Source organism: Lissotriton vulgaris, unplaced genomic scaffold, assembly GCF_964263255.1.
Source record: "Lissotriton vulgaris unplaced genomic scaffold, aLisVul1.2 SCAFFOLD_261, whole genome shotgun sequence".
Taxonomy (NCBI): Eukaryota; Metazoa; Chordata; class Amphibia; order Caudata; family Salamandridae; genus Lissotriton; species Lissotriton vulgaris.
This window is the reverse complement of record NW_028252546.1, coordinates 337,487-359,883: the sequence shown is the minus strand read 5'-3', so window position 1 is coordinate 359,883 and position 22,397 is coordinate 337,487. Positions and strand designations below refer to the sequence as shown.

General features: G+C 45.6%; 1 protein-coding gene across 1 annotated transcript in view; it reads left to right on the top strand.

The window, feature by feature from the left end:
• The window catches only part of LOC147662118 (intercellular adhesion molecule 1-like), a 352,803-nt gene that overhangs the window by 270,172 nt on the left and 60,234 nt on the right, over positions 1–22,397 (top strand). Inside the window, exon 5 of the mRNA XM_086951098.1 lies at positions 3,146–3,427. Within this exon, the coding sequence (XP_086807224.1) occupies positions 3,146–3,427 (282 nt within the window). The remainder of the gene's footprint in view (positions 1–3,145; positions 3,428–22,397) is intronic.

The following is a 22,397-nucleotide window of genomic DNA, read 5'->3' as shown; positions in this document are numbered from 1 at the left end:
CCGCCACTGCTCTTCGAGGCCTCAATCTGATTCTGGAGCAGCACGCCACCTTTCACCCAGACACGCAGCCTCTGCCACCCAATAGCCGGCCGAACTCCATCTCTGCCGCATAGGAAGGTGCTCTTAGCTGCCACCACCATTCAGAAACAAACTGCATATTTACTGGTGTTCCTTCACCACCACCCTGCCAAACAGAGATGCCCAGTCTGAAAAATATTGCCCAAACCACTCTGGCAAGACTTCACATAAACTTCCAGTTCTGAGTTATATCAGCAAGGGTCTGCCACCACTGTCAGGTTGTGTGATCAAGAGAAAATAAACAGGAGGCGTGGTGGAAGAGAAGAGATTGTATACGTTTAATTGGAAGGAGTGGGGTTCTGTTGAGGTAGAACTGCCTAATATTGTTAAGAATTGAAGCGAGGTAGTGAGGAGGAGGTAAGTGATCCATAACCAGAATTATATTTCATTATTTTGCATATGTTTCAACTTGAGATGTTTTATGCACTTTGAACACAAAAGTGTTTGTGTTTTTGGTCTAGAGTTAAGAAAAAATGGATGCACCTTTGATGTATGGCTCCATTGTTGAAACAGTGATTGTATTTCATGATTGAAGCATTACTGAACTGACTAATTCCGCCAGACCATACACTGCAATCAGAGCTATATGGGTGCAGGGCCTCTCAGGGGCGGGTTTCTACATGGATTTGAGTTTAGACTAGAACTGCGACCATTACAAAGAGCAGTTTCCTCTCATCTTAGGACAGCCGACCCATGGTTCCTCTTCTATTTTGCTTAGACTCTGCTTTGGGGATAGGTGGCGGGTGGTGATAGGCAGTACCACATTGGGGCTATATCGCCACTATTTTGCATGCATTATTTCGCATGACAATAGTTTAGAATCCGCTACATCAACCCAACCACTACATTGCAGGGTAAGTATAATCGGTGAACATAACAGTTAATAGGGTTAGGTAAAGGACATGATGTTAAAAATAGTAATCACATACTGATTATGACAATGTATTTGTAAGCAATGCATTTAATGCAATATTATTGCATATTAATATCCTTCACCTTGCTATATTGTCAAAGAAACAAAAATACAACCTGGGTATGAGATCAGTATAACAACAATGCCCCTGCACTATACAATGGTGTAATACTTATGGTGGTAGCATTAATGCAGAACGATTAGTCCGTGAACACACATCCACATTTCAAAAAATAATTGTAGAGGATCAGTTAATCCAGGTTCAGATGCAAGAGTTCCGTAAAAGAAAGAAATTGTTCAGACCGTCCTCGGAAAACGGCACCGGGAAACACAAGAGGGAGTCAAAGACTAAGAAGGTGTACTCGCCTTATCGAACGTTTGTCCTGATTCACAAGACCCTGTGCATTATTGTCTACTCCTCCCGGTTTTATACACACACTAAACCGAACAAGATTCCGCAAACACGCGGGTAGCGTGCCACATTCTTCCTCCACACTGGGGTCTACAATTTTTAATCTCGTCCAGTCAAAGACGACGAGCAACTTCTTGATTTAAAATTGGCATACTCTATTTCAAAGCCCTGAAGATTCGCAGTAGGTTCCCTGCGATGAAACACGTGTTGGCATTAACAAAGGAACAATAAATCTATATAATTTTTCACACCAAGAACTGAACAATTTCTTTCTTTTACGGAACTCTTGCATCTGAACCTGGATTAACTGATCCTCTACAATTATTTTTTGAAATGTGGATGTGTGTTCACGGACTAATCGTTCTGCATTAATGCTACCACCATAAGTATTACACCATTGTATAGTGCAGGGGCATTGTTGTTATATTGTTTGTTTAGATCCTCTGGGTCCAAATTTGGGCGGTCTTGAGAGATTACCGCTCGCCCTTTTGCCTATACCCATCAATTGACATTGCTCACTACCGTGCGGCCACACAGGTGTGCGCCCCATTGACCTGGTTATAACTAAAATCTCCTTGTTGTTTACTTATGGGTATGAGATCAGCCCTAGCATCTTGGGACACGTATAGGGGTGGGTGGATCTCGTGGAATTTGACTCCACAGAATTCTGTAGAGTTACAAAAATCATCAGGAGATTCCGCAGGGTTCCGCCAATGGGCGGAAATAAGCATGTTGCACTGCTCGTGCTGACATTTAGCGGCTGGTGCACGTTCTGTGGTGAAAAATCAGCTCAAACAGCACCACGTGGTGCACCAGAGAGCACAGCTACTCAAGTTAAATTTGCTGGCACTTGAGTAGATTTTCTACTTGAGCAACAGCCTTCTTACTGCAAACGGTTGTGACCTTCCAGATTGGAAAAATCACGCAGATGTCCTCCTAGAGACAGAAAATCTTGCTAGGGAATGCCAAATCTCGCTCACTCTTACCAACTTACCTTTTTGGTGCATGCAAAAGAAAACATTCTGACACACACCGATTAATGGAATTTAGTTAGAACTCCTCATTACACGAATAACGCAGAGTCTGCAAAACTCTGCCAATTCCACAGCAGAACTGAATATTTTGCCCCCCATTAGACACAGCTCACTCTTCCTGCTCACAGTCGTCCCCCTACTATCATGCACTAGGCGAAGGCAGGAGGGAACCTAGTGATGGATGATCGATGGATGAGAAAACTGAGTGTAACATGCTGGTCAGATTTTAATTAGAGGGCTCGACAAGCATTATTATTTGTCTTACTCTATTTAAAGTCACCCCCTTTCGGATCAGTCCTGCATATTACATTCAATAAAATGCTTTGCAGAGAAAGAGTAATTTGGAGTGGCATGACAGGAAAATATATACTCTTAATTTGAATGAAATTTAGTGTAAAATGTTGGCTTTATTCTACAACAAATGAGTGCCCCATTAAAAATGTGTGTAAACTGCTGGTCAGATATTGTTTTTCATTCAAAAATTAACACTGACAATAGTCATACACTAACTCATAGGGTAGATGATAAATTGTTTTGCTGGTTTGATATAATTTAACTAAAACTGGTGTACTTTGGAACATGCAGGGAGGGTGAAATTATCACAGCTGCAGGAATCATAATGTGGTATTGATGCCAGTCTTCCATTCTCTCATACTTCTCTGCTTACTCAATTTTATACTGCAATGTGTTTCTCATTGTTTGCCACAGGTTTACCGGAAGACCCCAAAATTGACGTCCCAGGTGTCATCGAGAAGGGGTCGAATGTCACCATCAAGTGTAAAGTGGCCAATGCTTTCCCCATTGAGGAGACACAGATAGAGCTGATACTGAAAGACGAGGAGCTGACTAACACGACGGAACTCAGGAATGGTGATGTTAAAAGTGCAGAAGCAGTGGTGCTGGCTGCTGAACCGGGGAATTATTCACTGGAGTGCGTAGCGAGAGTTGGTGATATCGTCAAAACAGTAAAGAAAGAACTCCTCATCTTCAGTAAGTACACCTGGACCACTGTGTTCGAGGGAACTATGGGCACTGAGCTATAATGCCCTAAAGCTGAGGCTTTTGATTTCTTTTTGTAAAACTCTTCGCTAACTGAGAGTAGATAATGACAAGAGCTCAAACTTCAGTCCAAAAATAAGGGTAAAGGCAACCAGATCACAGGATAATAGGGGAACAAAGTCCAGCCAGGGCCATGGGTACCAGGAAACGCAAGGGTAGCAGTGTACTTTATAAATAAAGTATAACATAACATCAACGGCCCTCCTCGCCTACTCAGCAGTTCTTTGCAATTAATATTAGAGGTGGGTGAGCAATGCAGAGTATGAACTAAATCTATTTAGCTAAACAGCAGCCTTATACTTAGTAGATGTATAGCCCGTAAGGAAATGATGAAGACCATCACCCAGCGGCTGTGCCCCTTCCATCTCATAAGTGTTCTACCCATCTTATTCCGGGCTAGCATGGATTCAAAACACTTTAATCTGCAGCTGAAACAACTGTTTACAGAAACCCTCTGTAGCTTCCTGGCAAAACTACACTCATGATGAAAAGCGCCAGCATCCATAGGTGAAAACGAGAGTTAGTGAAATGGGCAAGGTGCGAGGGCAGAATCTTGCTCAAAAACGCGAGAGAGGGCCTGGGCAGGGTGGAGAGGGCTCAGGCATGGTAGGTGCTGATGGAAGAAATGAGGAACGATGGCCCTGGGTCTGAAGCCACCACCCCTGAGGGACCATCACGACAGTGGAGTCCCCAGAGGCAGAATCAGGAGGAGGAAATAGAGCAGGTACCAGGAGATGAGAATCCTTAGAAGTCTACGACCTGAGGGGGGATGGAACCAGAAGGGAACGACAGGGCGATGCAGAAATACACAACAAGCGGCAGCGGAAGCGATTGATAATGCCCGACCTGCAACCCTAGGAGACAGCAGTGCGGGGGGAGGGGGTGGAGGGTTGGTAGGTTTAAGCTTAGTTGGGGGGGGAATGGGGAGCTCGAACAATGAATAGAACTGGATACGAATGGAACAACAAGTTAAATGGATGTTGTCAGGAACAACAAGAATGCAAATTCACTCAACACATGTAAGGAAGGTATAACGAGATAAAACGAGACTGCAAATTGTATCCCTGTAAAGGTGATAGAGTGATGAAAGTGGCGTATGGAAAAAGCAATACATTTGTTTAAAAATGGGTGGTTGGCCCTAAAGTTCCTGGCCCCAAAATCTCTGGTGCAACCGTAAGTTCTTGTCATTCATGATACTTGATTGGCGGTATAAACTAGATTTCAACCCTGTATGTAGTACAAAACCAGCTTCTTTATTCCAATTCAAGGTGATCTGGCAATAACACTACCCACTATGAGCTGGCAGGCCCTGCCTCCACTTCCGCTGTCAAAGGTTAGTGAAACCTCGTGGCCAACACATTCTGCAAGATCATTGCCCAGCGTGCCATTACTCAATGCGCTACACCATGCCCCTCTCTTTTTACAAAGCACAGCAAAACCACTACTTCAACAGCATAGCCCATGGCTCAATTAACACACACCTCCCGTCCTAATTAGCCTAATGAAAGCGTAACTCCAGCATTGCAGCTCATGCATCATCACTCTGACAGCTACACAACATACCTCTCTCCTTGTACAACACAGAAAATAATAATACAGTAGCATAGCTCATGGACATCTTATACACCACACACCATCCACCATACAGTAAATGTAAATGTCATGGTATTTGTAGAGCGCATGTCACCAAGCGGTTTCCTGGCGCTATTACTCATACCGCTGTGGAACCCTTCCTGGCTTTCTCTGTGAAGTGTCCACTCCTGGGCACCCCCAGGGTGAAGCCAGGCATCCTAGCGCTGTTGGGGCCGGTGTGGAGGTTAACCAAGCTATTGCCCAGAGTTGCAGCGTGGGGCCCATGATTAGAATTGGCACCGAGGCGAGAATGGTCAGGTCCGAGGAAATTGAGCCCAAGACCCGCCGAGGCGGGAATTGAACCCTGGTTCTGGGCCAGAACTCTGCATCAGGGTTTTCCGCTCTAACCATTGAGCCACACTCCTCCACAGTACAATTGCAGTTTCATAGCTTTTGGCACAACCCCCTACTTAACCCTGCAAAAGCACAACTGCATTATCAGAGCTCACACATCATTGTTTCACCCATGCAGACACATCACAGACTTCTTTCTTCCTGAAAAATAAAAAGCACAGCAGCAACATCATACTCATGATACACAGAGGTACCTTAGCTCCCTTCCTACAGAAGCCAACGAAAGCAGAACTGCAGTGTCATTGGTGATAGTAAATCGAAATACCACACACCCTCCTTTTTACACAATACAGCAAAAGCACAACTGCAGTATCATCTTTCACAAAAGACCAAAATACAGCACATTCGCCTTAAACAACACAGTAAACCACACCAGCAGTAGCAAAGCTTACTACATCATCCTTCATCAAGATAGACACACCCAGCTGATTTCCATTTGTAGGTCTCGGTTTTGACAACACAGCTGTGAAAGAGAACTCTTGTTTCTAATGTTCATTTAGCAAAAGTTAGGCCCTCCCCATTCGAACTATTGACTTTTTTTAGACCAGCCTCTTTGAGCCATTGACTTGAGGATTTGTAAATTTAGTTTTGTCTCAGTCCAGTGTTTCACTCTCTCACCGAATGTGATTGGCTGTTGGCTATATCCTTCAGCCTCTAATTGATTGTGTGCATTGCAATGCATTAGGGACCGTTTTACAAACCTCCCCCCCCAGTTGTGCAAGCCTCTCACAGGCCCTCTCAGTGTTCATTTCTAACCCATCAAGTATGGACACCAAGACCTTTTGTGGTGTTAGAATGGCCACAGTTTCCTCTCATCATAAGTTGGCGCACAGTTAATTAACATGATGGCATTGGTCATTAATATGCTCAGTTCTTGCTTATCTTGCCCTACAGTGTAACACATTGCTACCAAATTTGTGGCCATGCCTGGGCTGCCAGTGCTGTATCTGCCAAGCGCTGACCATCTCTTACCACTTTGGCTGCCTTCAAGGGTCCCTGTCATATGCCTTCCCAAGGACCTTGTCTTGCCAATTGTCTCAAGTGTCCCTGCCGTAAGGCATCCCAAGGACCTTGTTCCAGCAATTGCCCTTCTTACGTGCTTGTGTTCAGGTATTTATTGTTAAACCTTGTGACTCCTGCCCCTTCCTTTCCCTGTCACTACGACACCTGCATTAACTGGTGTGGGGGAGTGGGATCAATTTCTTCCAGCGACAATGTTGGGGACTGCTTGTCCCGTTGCCTTTTGGCTGTGCTCGTAGACACGCCCTTCTCTCCTGACTGGCCCCTGGGCCCTTTGAACCCAAATTTGTATTGGTCATCTGCTGACCCTTTGCCTTGGCACGCTGCCATGCCCTGCTGCTGCCGTGCCCTTTGACCCCCCTCAGCTGTGTGAGCATCTCATGGGCTCTCCTGTTGTGCATTTCTCTCCCGTCAAGTATGGACACCATGGCATTTTGTGGTGTTAGGACGGCCGCAGATTATTCTCATCATAAGGTGGTAGATAGTTAACACAATGGCATCGGTCATTAATATGCTCACTTCTTGGTTATCTTGCACTACAATGTAATAGGTTATACAGTGTACATCTTTTCGTTATTGCATATGAATAACCATAACTTGCCTATTCCTGCAAGACTTCACCTTTACAGTCACAAAGTTTATTCAAGGTTGTCATAATTCACTTTCAACAGCTGTGACAGCTCTACTTCTGTTGATTACTTGGTACAGCGGGTCTCAGCTTTGAGGCTTCCCTTGCTACCGAATGTATTACTTTCATGGCCCCATGGCCATGCTGGGCTGCAAGTACTCAGCGCTCACCGACTCTTACCCTTTTGTCCAGTAGCGGCTGGTGGTGGGAGTGCTGTGGGGCGGAGTGGAGCAGGGTGGGGGGGTAGTAAACAACAGCATGCGACCGAACAGAGGTAAGTAAACAAATAAATAAATAAAACAAATTTCCTTGCGAGTGCTGCATTGCCAAATGCGATGCAGCGTGCACAACAAAATTCGTTTTAATCATTTATTTGTTTACTTACCTCCATTGGGCCGTATTCCATAGTTTACTACCTCCCACCTTGCTCCACCCCCACCACGCCACGCCCCACTGCCCAGCAGAACTCCCACCACCGGCTGCTACTGCCTTTGTCTATCCTCAAGGGTCCCTGCCATGAGACATCCCAAGGACCTTGTCCGGACAATTGTCTCAAGTGTCCCTGCTGTGAGGCATCCTAAGGGCCTTGTTCGGGGAATGGCCCTTTTTACGTGCTTGTGTACAGATATTTATTGTTAACCCTTGTGAGTCCCCGCCAAACTGGAGGTGGTTTACCGACCTCCAACAGTTCCCCCAGACTAACAGAAAACCAGCAGCTCTAGTCTACCTACAATGTCCGGGAGGAACGTGTCGATGCCCCAGCTAGCCAAACTAACCTTGTCATCTGCCTACTTCTGGGGGAAACAACCGCTGGGAGTTCCCTGATTTTGGTGATCTCTAGCGACTCCATTCTCATCAAGGATAGTGAGTTTCCTGTCTTTGCCCTCCGTAAAGACCCCAATCACAACGTGATTTTTCTAAGACTTGGCTTGTGACCAAAGCCGGGGTGGCAGGTTGAGGAAGGGGGAGATTAAAAAAAGAATAATAAATAAAAAACACTTACCTTCTGCCAGCTGATTCCTGCAGCGTTGTTCCTCTCGGCTGTCGACTGCCAGAAGGGAATGGGACCTCAGAGTAAACACTGGCCCTTGTATTCTATGGATTTGAGTAGGAAAGAGGAGAGGGGAGAGGAGCTGGCCTAATGGCTAGGGAGGTCGACTTCGAATCTGGGGAACTGGGTTTGAGTCTCAGCAATGACGCTGAACATCCTGTGATTCTGGGCAAATCACTTAATCTCCCCGTGCCTAACAAAAATGTGTCCTCATGTAACGTAACTGGTGCTTTGTAAAGCACTTTGATACCCGATTATAGTCAAGTTCGTGCTATATAAAACTCAGGAAAAAGAGCCCATGTACGAATGCTGAGGGCTGTACTCACTGTACCAGAGTAGTTTCCTGTGTAGAGACTCGTGTGCTTTGTAAGTATGAAACACAGTTTGAGGACGGCCATCTGAACTGTCATATTGTGGGTAAGCCACTGAAGCCATTGCTGCGAATGCACTTCCCGACACAACTCTTGTCACAAATCCTCCCCCATTTCTGGGTATTGTTCTGTGCTTATTATATCACCTCCTTCCTATGTACGCAGTCATGAGATTGGTGTTGGTATGTCTTGCAGATAACCCAACATTTTGAATGCCCATGCGCCGCCTTTGTTCCATGTAATTTAATCTCACGCGCATCACCCATTGAGTGGACAAACCGCCAGTGGGCTATTCAGGAGTGTCATTACACATTTTGTGCATCTCATCTGGGTGCATTTAAAATGAGGGCACCTCATGACCTCCTCGTGCCACTGATGGTGCCACCCTGCCCACATCCCTACATGACATCACAAGGGTCGAATGGAGACTCTGGACAGTTGCATGTCGAGTAAGTCTGACTCCACCCCAGCCTACTCGGCCTCTCAGAGACAGGCATGCCCAAGAATCTGGTCCGTTGGGGAAGGGGGGAGCTTGTTAGATCATGTTTTTTTAACACACTGCCACAACCAGAACTAATTATATGAAGACCAGCAGTAAACTGCCTCCATGTTGTTAGTGTCTGTCTGTAGATGTAAGAGGGTGTTGAATTACTGAGACTGCTTGAGGATGCTCTTGTGGAAAGCTCAATAGTATTCAAACGCGGGGTGGCACCTGTGGCCCATTTAAGAGTTCCAGACAGGGTGAAAACCGTCTCTGATTGCCTAACATTGTTTTTCTAAAATATTTTCTTTTTATTGATGACAACATTAATGTGTTAAAATTGCAGTTGCAAAATACATTCAGATCAATGCATTTACAGTGAAACATGTTTTAAGAGTATTATCTCTAGTAGTCATCATTGAAGGGACTGTACCTAAATAACGAGTTTTATTCTCGCTCTATACTCGTGGCTGGGTGCTGTGTCGCTTGCGGGGGTTCATAAACATTCCCTCTTTATTCATTCCATTTTCCCCATATTTTTGGCCATTTCTTGGGGCAACCTCTTGAATCCTATATGGTTCTTTCCATTACTATGCACCAGTCCATGTCTCTCTTCCATGCAGTCTGGCAGTGTTACGCCTGTGAACTATCAACCCCACCGCCACACAGGTTTTTTCTTTACCATTAAAGACTGTAGGCCCCTAAACATTCAGAAGAAATAGTTTTATCTTGGGTTCTAGCTGCGCCCCCAGCAGTTCTGCCATACACTGGGTCACCTTTGCCCAATAGGGTTTAATGTGAGCACACTCTCAGATGATGTGAATGAAAGTTCCCTCCTGCTCTCATCTCCTCCCACACTCGGAGTTGTCTCTGTAACCCATCTTTACCAGAGCGGTACATGATAGATATGTTCTATGTAGCACCTTGAGCTGTACCAACATTAATCTCGGGGAGATCGCAATCTCCCAAGGGGATGCCAAAGCCTCTTGCCAGTCATCATCCTCCAAGCCCACAACGTCTTCCTCCCAATGTTTGCGGAGTTGTAGGAGGGGGTCAGGCATGTTGTTGATTAACTTCCGGTATGTCAAAGAGATCTCTTTGTTAGGCAGGTTTTCTTCAAGGATCCTGTCCTTGAGATGGGAAAACTCAGGGCGCGTCTGCCCCTTCAAAATAACCGCCAGAAGAGTGTGTTTGATCTTCGGGTAACGGTATGCTTCCGTCTCAGCCATCTTATACTCTTTACGTAACTGTGCAAAAGGGATCACCTCACCCGTTTTCCATAGATCCCCGACTCTGGAGATTCCAATCAAGTCCCAGCGATCAAAGCCCTTGGTGTTTCTCAGGGTGCCTAATTTCTCTGCATGGCACAGGGGGGTTGTTTGCGTAATTTTCCCTGCCCATCCCATGCTCGTATTAACTGCGTGCCATATCTGAACCGCACGTTTATTTGGGCCTGTTCATTTTGCTCTTGCGGGATTGGAGTAAAGTGTCTTTGAATTGTTTCCACCTGGAAGAAGCCACCTATCCATTTTGTAACCGGGGTAATCCTGGGGCTTATATATGCATTGGTTAATAGCTGCTAATTGTGCCGCCCTACAGTATCTTCTAATGTCCGGAGGCCTACACCACCATACCATCCCCTTACCATTTTTTGAGTCGCTTCACGTGGCGATTTCCCATACCAGAGTAGATCCCTCTGTTCACTATGGGTAGATTTGAAATAGTCTGCTTGAACTGGACCCGGTGAGTTTTGTAATATGTAAAAAATCGAGTCAGTGCAATCATTGTAAATAGCACGCCACGCTCCATTTGAGACAGTGGAAGAGATTTCCAGGTCTTAACGTCACTCTTGAGTCTCTGCAGTGGGGGCAAGAGATTTTGCTCATAGTATTGTACCGGGTTCTTGGTGACACAAATGCCCATATATTTGAATTCCTCTTTTGCTTCCACTATTACATAGGCCCGAGGCGGCAAAGGAAAATCACCCCTTAAAACGTAAATGACTGATCTGGACCAATTTATGGTGTAACCGGAGTACTCCCAAAATTTGTGAAAATGTGAAGTGCTCTATTATTTGAGGCTCTTGGAGATACGATCTTCCCAGCCCTCCGCCCACCTAAGTCCCCTAATGATTGGGTCTTTCCTTATCAACAATGCCAAAGGCTCCAGCATCAAAGCAAAGAGGAATGGGGAAAGGGGGCAGACCTGTCTGGTCCCCCTCTCCAGGGTAAACACTCTGGATTTCCTGTTGTTTACCACTACTTGCCCCATTGGTTCCCTGTATAGAAGCTTCACCCAGCTGATAAAGTTGGGACCAAATCCCATTTTCCCAAGTACCGCAAACATATATGGTCAGTCAATCGTATCAAATGCCATGGGGGCATCAAGGGACACCACCACCGCATCTTACACCGTATAAACGTTGAAGGTTGAGTGAGTTATTTCTTGATGGCACAAAGCCCGACTGTTCAGGGTGCACAAGTTTCGTGATAACCCCAAGCAGTTGGGTGGCCAATAATCTAGCAAAGATATTAACCTCGGCGTTGAGCAGAGATATCGGTCCATATGAGGAGCACTCATTTATGGGTTTACCACTCTGGTGGCTATTCGTTGGTCTGCCACTTGCTGAGAGCTAAGTTATATAGTTCGATGGGTAAACCGTTTGGACCCATTGCCTTCCCAGACCACAGTTCCCCGATTGCTCGCTCCACTTCCGTGTGCGTGAGTTTCGCTATCTATCTGCTGAAAGGGTAGGGAGGGGCATGTCTGACAAAAGGGAGTCTGCTTCCTCTGCTGTGGAGTCGGTTCTGGATGTATATATTCGCTGAAAGTGGTCCGCAAAGTTCTTGTGGGTCTGTAAATTTTGACTCTGACTTATCCCTCAGCTCAGCCACCAGTCTATTGGCTTGTTCTCTTCTGTCTAACCACGACAACAGTTTCCCCGCTTTGTCCCCATCTTTGTAGATCCTACAAAGCATGGCCCTGTGTTGTGTCTGTACAGCATCTGTGGCGAGATCCCTGTACTCTTTTAGCTTAATCTCTAGCATGTGTTTGATTTCTTCTGCATCCTCCCCCGTACCCTCTCTTCCAAGTGTACGATGTCTGTTTCTAACCTAGCGAGGGTGGTGGTTTTCTCTGTACGGATCCCAGCAGTCTGGGAGACCACATGGCCCCTGATTACCGCCTTAAAGGCTTCCCAGAGCGATCGCGCTGACTCCACCGATCCCTCGTTCTCCTGGAAATACAGCTCTATTTCTTGTGAAACTGTCTTTTTTAACAGAATGGGCTTTTAGGAACCAGGGATTTATTGGAGCTATTCTACCTGACTGTGGTTCTCCCACCTCTACTAAGGCCCACACTGGGGAATTGTCCAAGATACCCCTTGCCAAGTGGCAAACCTCTTTGATTTATCCCACTTGGTGTACTGGTACTATTATGTAGTCTATTCTGGAAAGACTTTTATGGGCTCCAGACTGGAATGTAAACTGCGTATCAGCGGGGTGAAGGGTATGACATAGGTCGGTTAGTCCCATGGCACCTATAAAGTCGAGGAGTTGTGTTTGTGAGGGTGGTACCTCCTTAAGGGATACCGATCCAGCTGTCCCGATATGATTGAATTAAAGTCTCCTCCCAAAAAGAGTCGCCCCTCTGGAAGAGCAAGCAGCAGGTCTCCCAGGTCTTTAAAAGCCAAGTCATGGAGGCCTGGTGGTACATACATGGATATTAATGTAATAGGTTTGCCTTCCCATCTCCAGGAGGTTGCTGTGTATCTGCCCTGTTTGTCAGTCCATGTGTGTTCAATGATCATTGGGAAGTTTTTACGTAGCATTATTCCTAAACCTCTGGATCCCGTGGTAAATGCTGAGTATGCGACAAGTTTGCAACCCCACCTAGTCAGGGCCCTGAATGTGTTGCCTTTCAAAAGCGTCGCTTGAAGGAGAACTACATTCGGTGAGTGTCGCTTTATGTATTGGAGCACTGTTCCACGCTTGAGCTTACCTCCCAGACAGTTCACATTCCAGGACAAAAGTCTAATGCCTCCATGTGTAGATGAACTGATTTCTGTTGGAGCCCATTCTACTCTGTAAACGAGGCAATCTCGCTTGCGTAGGACTCCCCCTCTGGGTTATGATCAACACCCCGAGATTGTTTATCAAGTGCATTCCTAAACTTGTTGTGAATGAATTGCATGATGTCCCTTTCCATTGGGAATTGGTGTCATTTAAACTATCTAACAAACATAACTGTAACCCCAAACCCCCATTCCTGCTTACCTGCAATCTGGGCTGAAAACCGCCCCTATCCCCAACTATGCAGAGTGCCTGTCGCCCCATATGGAAACTCTATTAAAGAAAGTGGTGGGGTGCGTTCTCTATACCTTCAACCACCGCCATTACTTTTTTGCCAAATTCCACCATGCAGCTGCAACAGTTATAATTCTGGAAGTCACTTATCCATAATGTAGTATAGCTTCTGCAGGCTGTTGCCTACTGTATGATAGTCCGATATTGTAGCCTGCATTTGCTCCACTTTGCAGTTACTTAGTTAAATTCTGACTCTTACTCTTCTGAGTCTTCTCCTTCTTTTAGTCGCCATGAGTGAGCATCCAGCGCTGTTTGCTTCTTAGGGGAATGGTCCCTTCTCTGCCTATAGCCATTTCCATTGACCATCCTCCACCAGACCAGCCACTCTGGGGTGTCAAAAAACCATGCCCTCACCTCCGCCTCCACTCGCAATTTTGCAGGGAACAGCATTGAATATTTAAGTCCACTTTCTCTGAGCTTACTTTTGGTTCACTGGAAAGATGGTCTCTGTTTCTGCACATTGACGGTGAAGTCGGGGAAGAAATTCACCATGCTGTTGTCAATTTTGATCGGCGGGCAAGTGCTTATGTTTTGCAAGACTATGTCACGGTCTCCATGGTTGAAGAAACTCGCCAGCAGAGGTCTTGGGGGAGCCCCAGGTTTTGGGCTTCTCCCCGTAACACGATGTGCCCTCTCCACCGAGAAGAAAATAGATAGGTTTTTAGGTTGTAGATGTTTGGTGATAAAACCTTCTACGAAGAGGTCTGGCGTGGACCCTCTGCTCGCTCCAGCACTCCAAAAATTCGGACGGTATTTCGGCGCGACCTCTCCTCATAATCGTCCAATTTACTTTCCGTTGCTTTACTAGCTACTTGCAAGTCTTTGATTTGTTGCTGCATCATCTTAAAATCATGGCTGATCTCCATTGTGACTGTTTCCATCTCCTTCACCTTTTCGCTCATCTTCTGCAGGTCTGCCCTTATCAGTGTTACCTAGGTTATTATTGAGTTTATCCTGCTTTCAAGCAGCGTGCGCACTCCGGTAATGGCGTCCATGTATCTTTCAGAGAGGGGTCGTCTGACTCCTGCCACGGTGTTGTCTTCATTTCAGCCTTTTCTGCTCTGTCTGTCTCTGCAGTATTCGACATGGTATATTTGCTCAACTACTCGCCGCCTGCTTGTTGCTGCGTGCCACCCGAGGCCTGTCCGGGTTACCACCATGGGGTCCACTCGGATCTGCAAGTTTAAGAGGCCTCTCACACTCTTTATTTATACTACTCCTGGTGGTTCATCGGTGTGTGCTCGATGTTCGGTGCGGCCTCTCCCTGTGAGTAAAGAATCTGGCTTGGTGCCAGTGATGTTGCTGCTCTCAGGGTGAAAACCCACTTTAAGGTCTCCTCCCCCAATTCGGGTGAGAGCGGTCGTTTTCCTCTCCTACGCCTCAACCTCCTGGTTCCGCAACACCTGCATTAATGGGCTCAAATGTCGACATTGATTTAATACTGTCCATGGCCGACCAACCATGAGAGGCCAGTGTGTTAATTAATTATGCAGCAGGGATCTTTCTTGTCGGGCTTGATTAATAAGATGGCATCCCTCCGGGTTCCCACGTGGGCCCAATAATGTTAGCAGTGCCCTTCACTCTCCCTGTGTACATGCGGTGATGTGACTTGGTCCAGTTCTTTAGTGGGCGAGTCTGTTGCTTAGATCCTCAGGGCCAAGGCAGCGCTTGCTAGGTCATTGAGATTCTGAGGGGGGTCGTGCTTTTCACCTTAGCTGATGACCCCCCTTGTGGCTCTGCTTTTGCGCTACTCAGGCTGCGGTCTCCAGCAGGGTCCAGGCTGCACCGCGTTTCTCAGCAGTGCTCCTCTGTGGAAGGTGATGGAAATTTCCCAGCGTGGTATCGGTTCCACTGTGGGGAAAGCGTGCTGCAACTCCACTGTCACCTTGTCTCTGGTCCGCGCCTCCAGTGGCCAGGCTAAGTTGAGCACCCGGGGAACTGCTATTCCCCTTCGTTCATCGATCTCCTCAGTGCCTTCACTTTTACACGGCTCTGTAACTCATGTGAGCATGCGACTTCCTGCAGGGGCTGGGCCCTGTTACTTTACTTGACCCTATTCTGGTGTTAGAGAGGGCAAATCATTCGTTCTAGTGCACCACTGGCCATGCTGCCATCAGGACGGCCTTTACCATTACATGGGTCGTATAAATTAAACTGATTTTGTGGTGGTGGGGGTTAGAGATTGTGGAGCTCTTCTAGCAAGTGTCCATCTTTTTCGACACATAGCCATGCCCCGCCTAACATTGTTGAGGAAAACTTAAGACAGCTGAAAGCAGCATGGCTGTGGATGGATCCAAACCCCGCTATCGAAATGTCTAGATTCTAAATCCAGCACCTTATACCATTCAGCGAAGCTACCATCCACCCATGTAGCTAACAGAGCTGTGTAAAAAGCACTGACTCCGTCTTTGTAAGTAGCAAAACACACGGTGGCAGCTAGTCCATGCACAGCATGAAAGTCCCTCCTTTACCCACATGATTAACTTGAGCCAATCACCTTCTGGCCCTCGGCACAGCGCTCTTAAACCTACTGCAAGTGGGCCGCCCCACATGACTTGATCTCCTACCTTCCGTCCCAGACCCGGAGCTAGATTCTAGCAGAATATAGATAGAAGGAAAGAGGCAACAAACGATGTATAGTGGACAAAATATAAATAAAAGTATGCAAACAAGAATTTAAAGCAAGAATAAAGAAAATAAAGAAAAAAATGCAAGCCAGGGTGAGCCCACATAGCAGTAAGGAGGATGAATCCTGCAGCATGGCTGAAAATGAGCAGGCTGGAAGACAGCAAGGAGCCCCTCCCCTTAACACACTCACCCCAGTCCACACTGCCATTGGAGCACTAGCACCATTTAGTGAGTTGGCAGACCCTGCAACAGCAGCACCCAGATGGCAAACATGGGTTGGTTGAAAAACTTTTTTGAGCTACCAGAGAGACCAACATGTGAAGTCAAGCGATCCTTACTTCTGCACTTTGCAGGGGTTGAAATATACAAAATATTCCAGCACTTTCCTGCCACTGGAAGTGTTGACGACTGTGACACAGCCATAAAGGCACTAAACGCAAACTTCAACCCCCAATTGAATCCAGATTTTGAGCGATTCAAACTGTGCGAAGCCAGACAAAGGAGGAAGAATCAGTGGACACATTTTATGCTTAATTGCGAGCACTGGTAAGCATGTTCAGTGAAGATGACCAATCTAAAGAAGTCAGAGCCCAAATAATACTGAGATGCAGGTCTACACAACTAAGGCGTCTGATTCTATGACAACCTGCCATGCCACTGGAAGATATGCTGATACGTACACAAACCTATGACCTATCCTCCGCAAGGGCGCAAGAAATGGAGGAAGCTTTAAACAAAGGAGCAGAAGGATGACACCCACGGGCGAGCATGACCTTCAAGATGGAAGTGGTAGACATGGTCCAGGGCAAGCCAATGAATAGACCGGCGAAGGCAGGTCCCACCTCAGATGCCTCATGCCGGAACAGTGGCCTAGAAAACTACCCACTGGAACAGGGCCCAGTTGCAGGTGGCACATGCATGTGCTCAGCATACAATATGCCAAACTCACTAGAGTGTGCAGAGGAGGTGAAAGAGAGTGAAGAGGACATTGGTGACGCCCTTTAACCCAAATGCTCCGACAACTGTCCGTTGACGAACAAACAGACACAGTGTAAAAGAACCCTCAAAAGTGGCTAAGTCACAAGGCCAGCCTGGAAGACGACAAAGAGAAATACATAGTCCTCCTCCATCTTACACGGCCACCTGCGGTAAAGGTCAGAGGACCCACCCACATTGCCAGATAACCGTCACAGGCACCATAGTAACTGCCCTGATCAATACGGGGAACATAAAGGGGGGTTGTGCCCTGTTGAGCGCTGGGTAGGACACCATACAATTGTGAAATAGAAATAGGAAACCCAGTCGCTTTTTGTTTCTGCCACTTTTTTATTTTGAGCAGTTTTTTGTTGTACACCACTATATTTAATCAGTAGGTGTTATAGTTTTTTTTTTTCAAGGTTACAAGTTTTGTAACTTGTGGGGATTGTTCTATTTGTCTGGGAGTTTACTGTGTCATACACAAGTTGGTATATCCTATGTACAGTGCTTACATTAAACAATATAAACAAGCATTTATGTTACAAATATACAAACAAAATTTCAAAAGAACAATTTTTACACAATATACATTTCCATGATGAAAGAATGAACTGTACCCTACTAACTGATTTTAACACTAGACCATTTTTTAACCGTTTTTTATATATTTTAGGTCTAGTAGCGCAAAAGTGAAATTTTATGACTATTAAATATTTGTCATAATTTGTAGATTATTCAGGTCAGCTTTGCGCTAGTAAAAGTTCAATTATTCAGATGAACCAAAAAAAAACGCCGACGTGTTTCCAAGCCTGTGTGTTTATTCGTCAGGCTTTTCTTCAGGGCGTAGGTTAGGTGGGTACCTGTGTGAAAACAACATGGGATGTTTTGAGAATGGGGCCTCTCTCTAACATTGAGTGAAAACGCTTCACATGGTTACATATAGTTTTACCTTTCCGCAGATAATAGGTCTTCTGTCTGTCTTTAATAGCACTTCTCACTATTAGGACGTTCTGCAGGGGTAAAGGGCACAATATATATCTGTTCAATGTGTTTGAACAATTGGTCTCTTTTCATTTATTGCTAAAATCGGTTAAATGTCAGGACATCACTTTACCTATTTACTCTGTAGGAGCGGGTCTTCATTAAGGGTTCTGTATTTCTATTTTCGGATTGCTTTAACCACGCTTCTATAAACACACAAAGGCGGCTGGGTCTGATCTGGTGAGAAAGGTTTGGGCTACGGTTAGTTTAAGCCATTAAGCTTTGCCGAGCGTTATTTCCTATGCTTTAACATTGCTTACTTTGTATTTCAGCTCGCAGGCTGACCGCTGCTCGCGCACTGGAGGCGGCGTCCTGGTTATCTCATTTTCAGATTTCCTGCGTGTAGCTGGAAAGACGAAGGAATCGTTTTAATTACACGTTCCGCTTTTGTGCTCATGTGCTTCTGTGCTAACCTCGGGGGTTATCTTACCTGAGGGTTTTGGTGAAAGTTTCCGATGTCTTCCAGCCGGCTTCTGTGTAGAACGAATAGTTACACAGCCCGAGTCACATGACTGGTTGGTTTTATTTGTGTCATGTGTTTTCAGTGTTTATGGGAGATGTAGTCCTGACATGTTTGGGTGTTGGTGTTTTCTGCAGAGGGCATGTTAATACCTTTCAGGTTCTAATTGTTCATTAAGTCCTGTCTCCACGCAGTTGAATCTCATGATTAAGTACGCTTCTCTCCTGAGTAACAGCGTTTCCACATTACCTCCTCTTAATGGAGCTTTTATTCCGGAGAGAACCGACCACCTCAGGTCTTTTTCTGTATGATTTGCATCTATAAAGTGTTGAACCATGGGTGCAGTTGTTATTTTTTGTTTGATCCTAGAGCGGTGTTGTGCCAATCTTTGTGTGATTTGCTGGTTTGTTTTCCCTATATAAATTTTGTTACATGGGCACAATATTACATACACAATATTTTTGCTTTTGCAGTTGGTAAACTCTTTGTGGCTCCATTTTATGTTGTTATGCTCGAACATAGTCCCTTCTATGGTACTTGCACATGCTATACATGTGCCACACTTAGAGTGTCCTTGCACAGGGCTCAAGTTCCATAGTGAGCGCACATCACTTTTTGCTTTTGATGTGCCAAGGTCTGCTCGTATTAATTGTTGACCTAAATTTCTGTTCTTTTTGAGCGCAAACATTGGTTTGGCAAATGGAGCTTCTAAGTTAGACAGCAGGTGCCAGTTCTTCAAAATTATCGATTTATATCGATTTGTGAATGGGCTGAACGTTGTGACACATACCAACTGTTCTAATGTTTTTTTTACTTTATTGGTCAACAGCTCTTCTCTTGGTGTGAACCATGCACGTTTTGTTGCGTGCTTCAACATTTTTTTCGGGTAGCCACGTTTCGCTAATTGTTCACAAAAGATTTCTGCATGTGTTAGATAATCTTCTTTTCTGGAGCAATTTCTTCGAATTCTTAGTAATTGGCTATATGGTAGGTTCTCTTTTAAGCTTTTAGGGTGAAAGCTCCGATAGTGGAGAATGGTGTTCTTGTCCGTTTGCTTTCGATGTAATGTGGTGATTAGTACTTTATTTTGGTGAAAGACCTCAAAGTCTAGAAACGTTAAGCGTGAATCACTGTGTGTCATGCTGAATTTGATATCCGGATGCCTGCTGTTGAGCCATTCATGGAATTGGGCTAGTTGTTCCGAGGTCCCATTCCAATGGAACCAGATATCATCTATATAGCGATACCACTTTTGTATGTGTTCGCTATATGGGTTGTTTTGATAGACAAACCTTTCTTCGTACAAGGCCATGAAGAGCACTGCCATCTCTGGGGCATAAGGACACCCCATGGCAGTGCCCTTCACTTGCACGTAAAAGGTGTCCATGAATCGAAAATAGTTTTGTTTTAAGGCCATAGTGGCCAATTCAATTATGAATTTTGTGGGCACTCTCTGTGGTTTTGGCCTGGTCTCTAGGAAGTACTCAATCGCCTCAAGTCCTTAATCTTGAGGGATCTGGGTGTACAATGAATTTACATCAAACGCTACCAGCAGTTCTTTGTTGTCATCAAATGAAAGATTCTCTACTTTTCTAATGAAGTCTGCTGTGTCTTTGATGTAAGATTTTACATCACTCAAAAAGGGTTTTAAAAAAACGTCTACATATTTGGCTATAGGTTCTAAAACCGATCAATACGGGGGGCATCAGTGAACGTGATCACCCACAAACAGTACTTAATGCTGAACCCCCGTCCTCCCATCGATCAACCTGCCCCGGATATATGCCTGCAGCAGCAAAGAACCGCTGGTTTTGGTGGGAACAACAAACATACAGGTTCGACCTGAAGAACAGGATGTGACAGCTCGATTCCATGTCCCCGAAAAAGGAGAAACCACACTACTAGGATGACACACCTCTGAAGACTTAGAGCTAGTGTACTTGGTGAAGGAAATTCATGCCCTGCAGGTAGGCAACGTTCTAGAGCAGTACCAGGGGTTGTTCACCAGTCTGGGATGCCAAAAGGGACCCCCAGTGAAGCTGCATATTGAATAAACAATTAACCAGCAGCCCTGAGACACCGGCATATACTGTTATACCTATGCACCAGGTAGAAGAGGAACTAGAAAAACTTGAGAAGATGGATGTAATCAAAAAAGTATCTGGCCCGACACCATGGATGTTCCCGCTAGTAATCATAGAAAAACAAAGGCAGCTAGGAGCAATCAAGCTCTGCATTGACTAGAGTCTACCTAGCCAGGCAAAATACAGAGGGAAAGACACCTAATGCCAAACATGGATGACATCATCGCAGACCTAAATGGTACAAAATGATTCTCCAAACTGGACTTGAATGCTGGGTACCATCAAGTAGTACTCCATACAGACAGTAGATACATAACTACGTTCACAACCCACATAGGTCTGCGCCAATACAAATGGCTCAACTTTGGAATCTCATCAGCCGCCAACGTTTTTCAAAATGCTATTATGGAGACTCTGTCGGGACTCAAAGGAGTTTGGAATATCAGCGACAATATTCTCCTCTTTGCATCCACCTTGGCAGAACACCTCAAATGGCAGAAATCTACCCTGCAGCACCTCAAGGAAAGTGGATTGACCCTGCCCAAGGACAAATGTTCTTTCTTCAAGTCTCAGGCAGAATTATCTGGCTTCATATTCTCAAAAAACGGTCTACCAGTAGACCCAAGGAAATCAACGACAATTAAGGAAGCATTGGCCCCGGACAATCCAATGGAAATCCACAGTTTTCTGGGCATGGCACCCACAGGAACACCTGCATATGGAGCATTCACCCAAAGAGAAGCCTACTAAATGAGATCCAGCCACAGGAAAACATGCGTCGCCTTATGCACCCAAATATAAACTTGCTTCAACACGGTTCACCCACAAGAACATTCACACGACGAGCTTTGCCTATTTGAAACCTCAGCATCCCCCTCATAAACAGCTTGCTGGATGAGAACTGCCTACTTGAAAACCTACTTCAGTAGCGTTCTCCCACAAGAGTAGTTTAAAAAGCTTCACCTACAGGAACAGCCTGCCTCCACCCGCTTCACATCAGTAATACCCTGCTTCAATGCGAGACAGCCGCGGATCAATCATCTTCAGAAGGGGAAACCCAATTTTAACCAGAAAACCACCCCACCTTGTCCATAGGTAGAGTGCTACAACTAGCTGAATGACAGAAACACTCACAAATTATGTATACACACAGGAACTCCTGTGTTGAGTTCACTCATAAGCAACCTATTCTTCACCGAGGTTCACTCACAAGAAATCCCTACCTCAAAGAGATCAGGGACCAGCGGTAGGGCCGAGGGGAGGATCTTGGTGGGATAGGAGACCCTACCAAGCGGTGGGGTGACGTGTTGAAGCTGCAGGGACTGTATTGGAAAGCATCAGAAGGAAGCTATGAGGCGGTAGACACTGCTCTTGTTGAGTTAACTTACAGGTCACTCAGTGGTGGTGTGATACCCACGCAGCAGATGGGACCAAGACACACGATGTGTGATGAGGTCTCTGTTAGTAAAAGTTGTGTTCATGGTGGTTATTGGGCTATTTACAGTGGTAGCACAGTGGCCATAAATTGGCTGCAACTGTAGGGATTGTGGAGGTAGGAATGGTACGGAGGCAGCCATGATGATGCTCTAGAAAGTTGTGGTGGCTGTGTTTGATGTACGAGGTTCAGGTGGTCTTTGGTACTAGATAGAGGTGTGTGGCTGGGAAGCTTGAAGTAACAAAAGGGTAATAATACAAGTCAGTAAGGGCACCATGGTGGAACAATGTGATGTTTGGTGTACAAAGGTTTGGATCAAGATCTAAAGTTTAATGGAAACTGTAGTGGGAGAGGCCCACGGTGACAGAGATGAG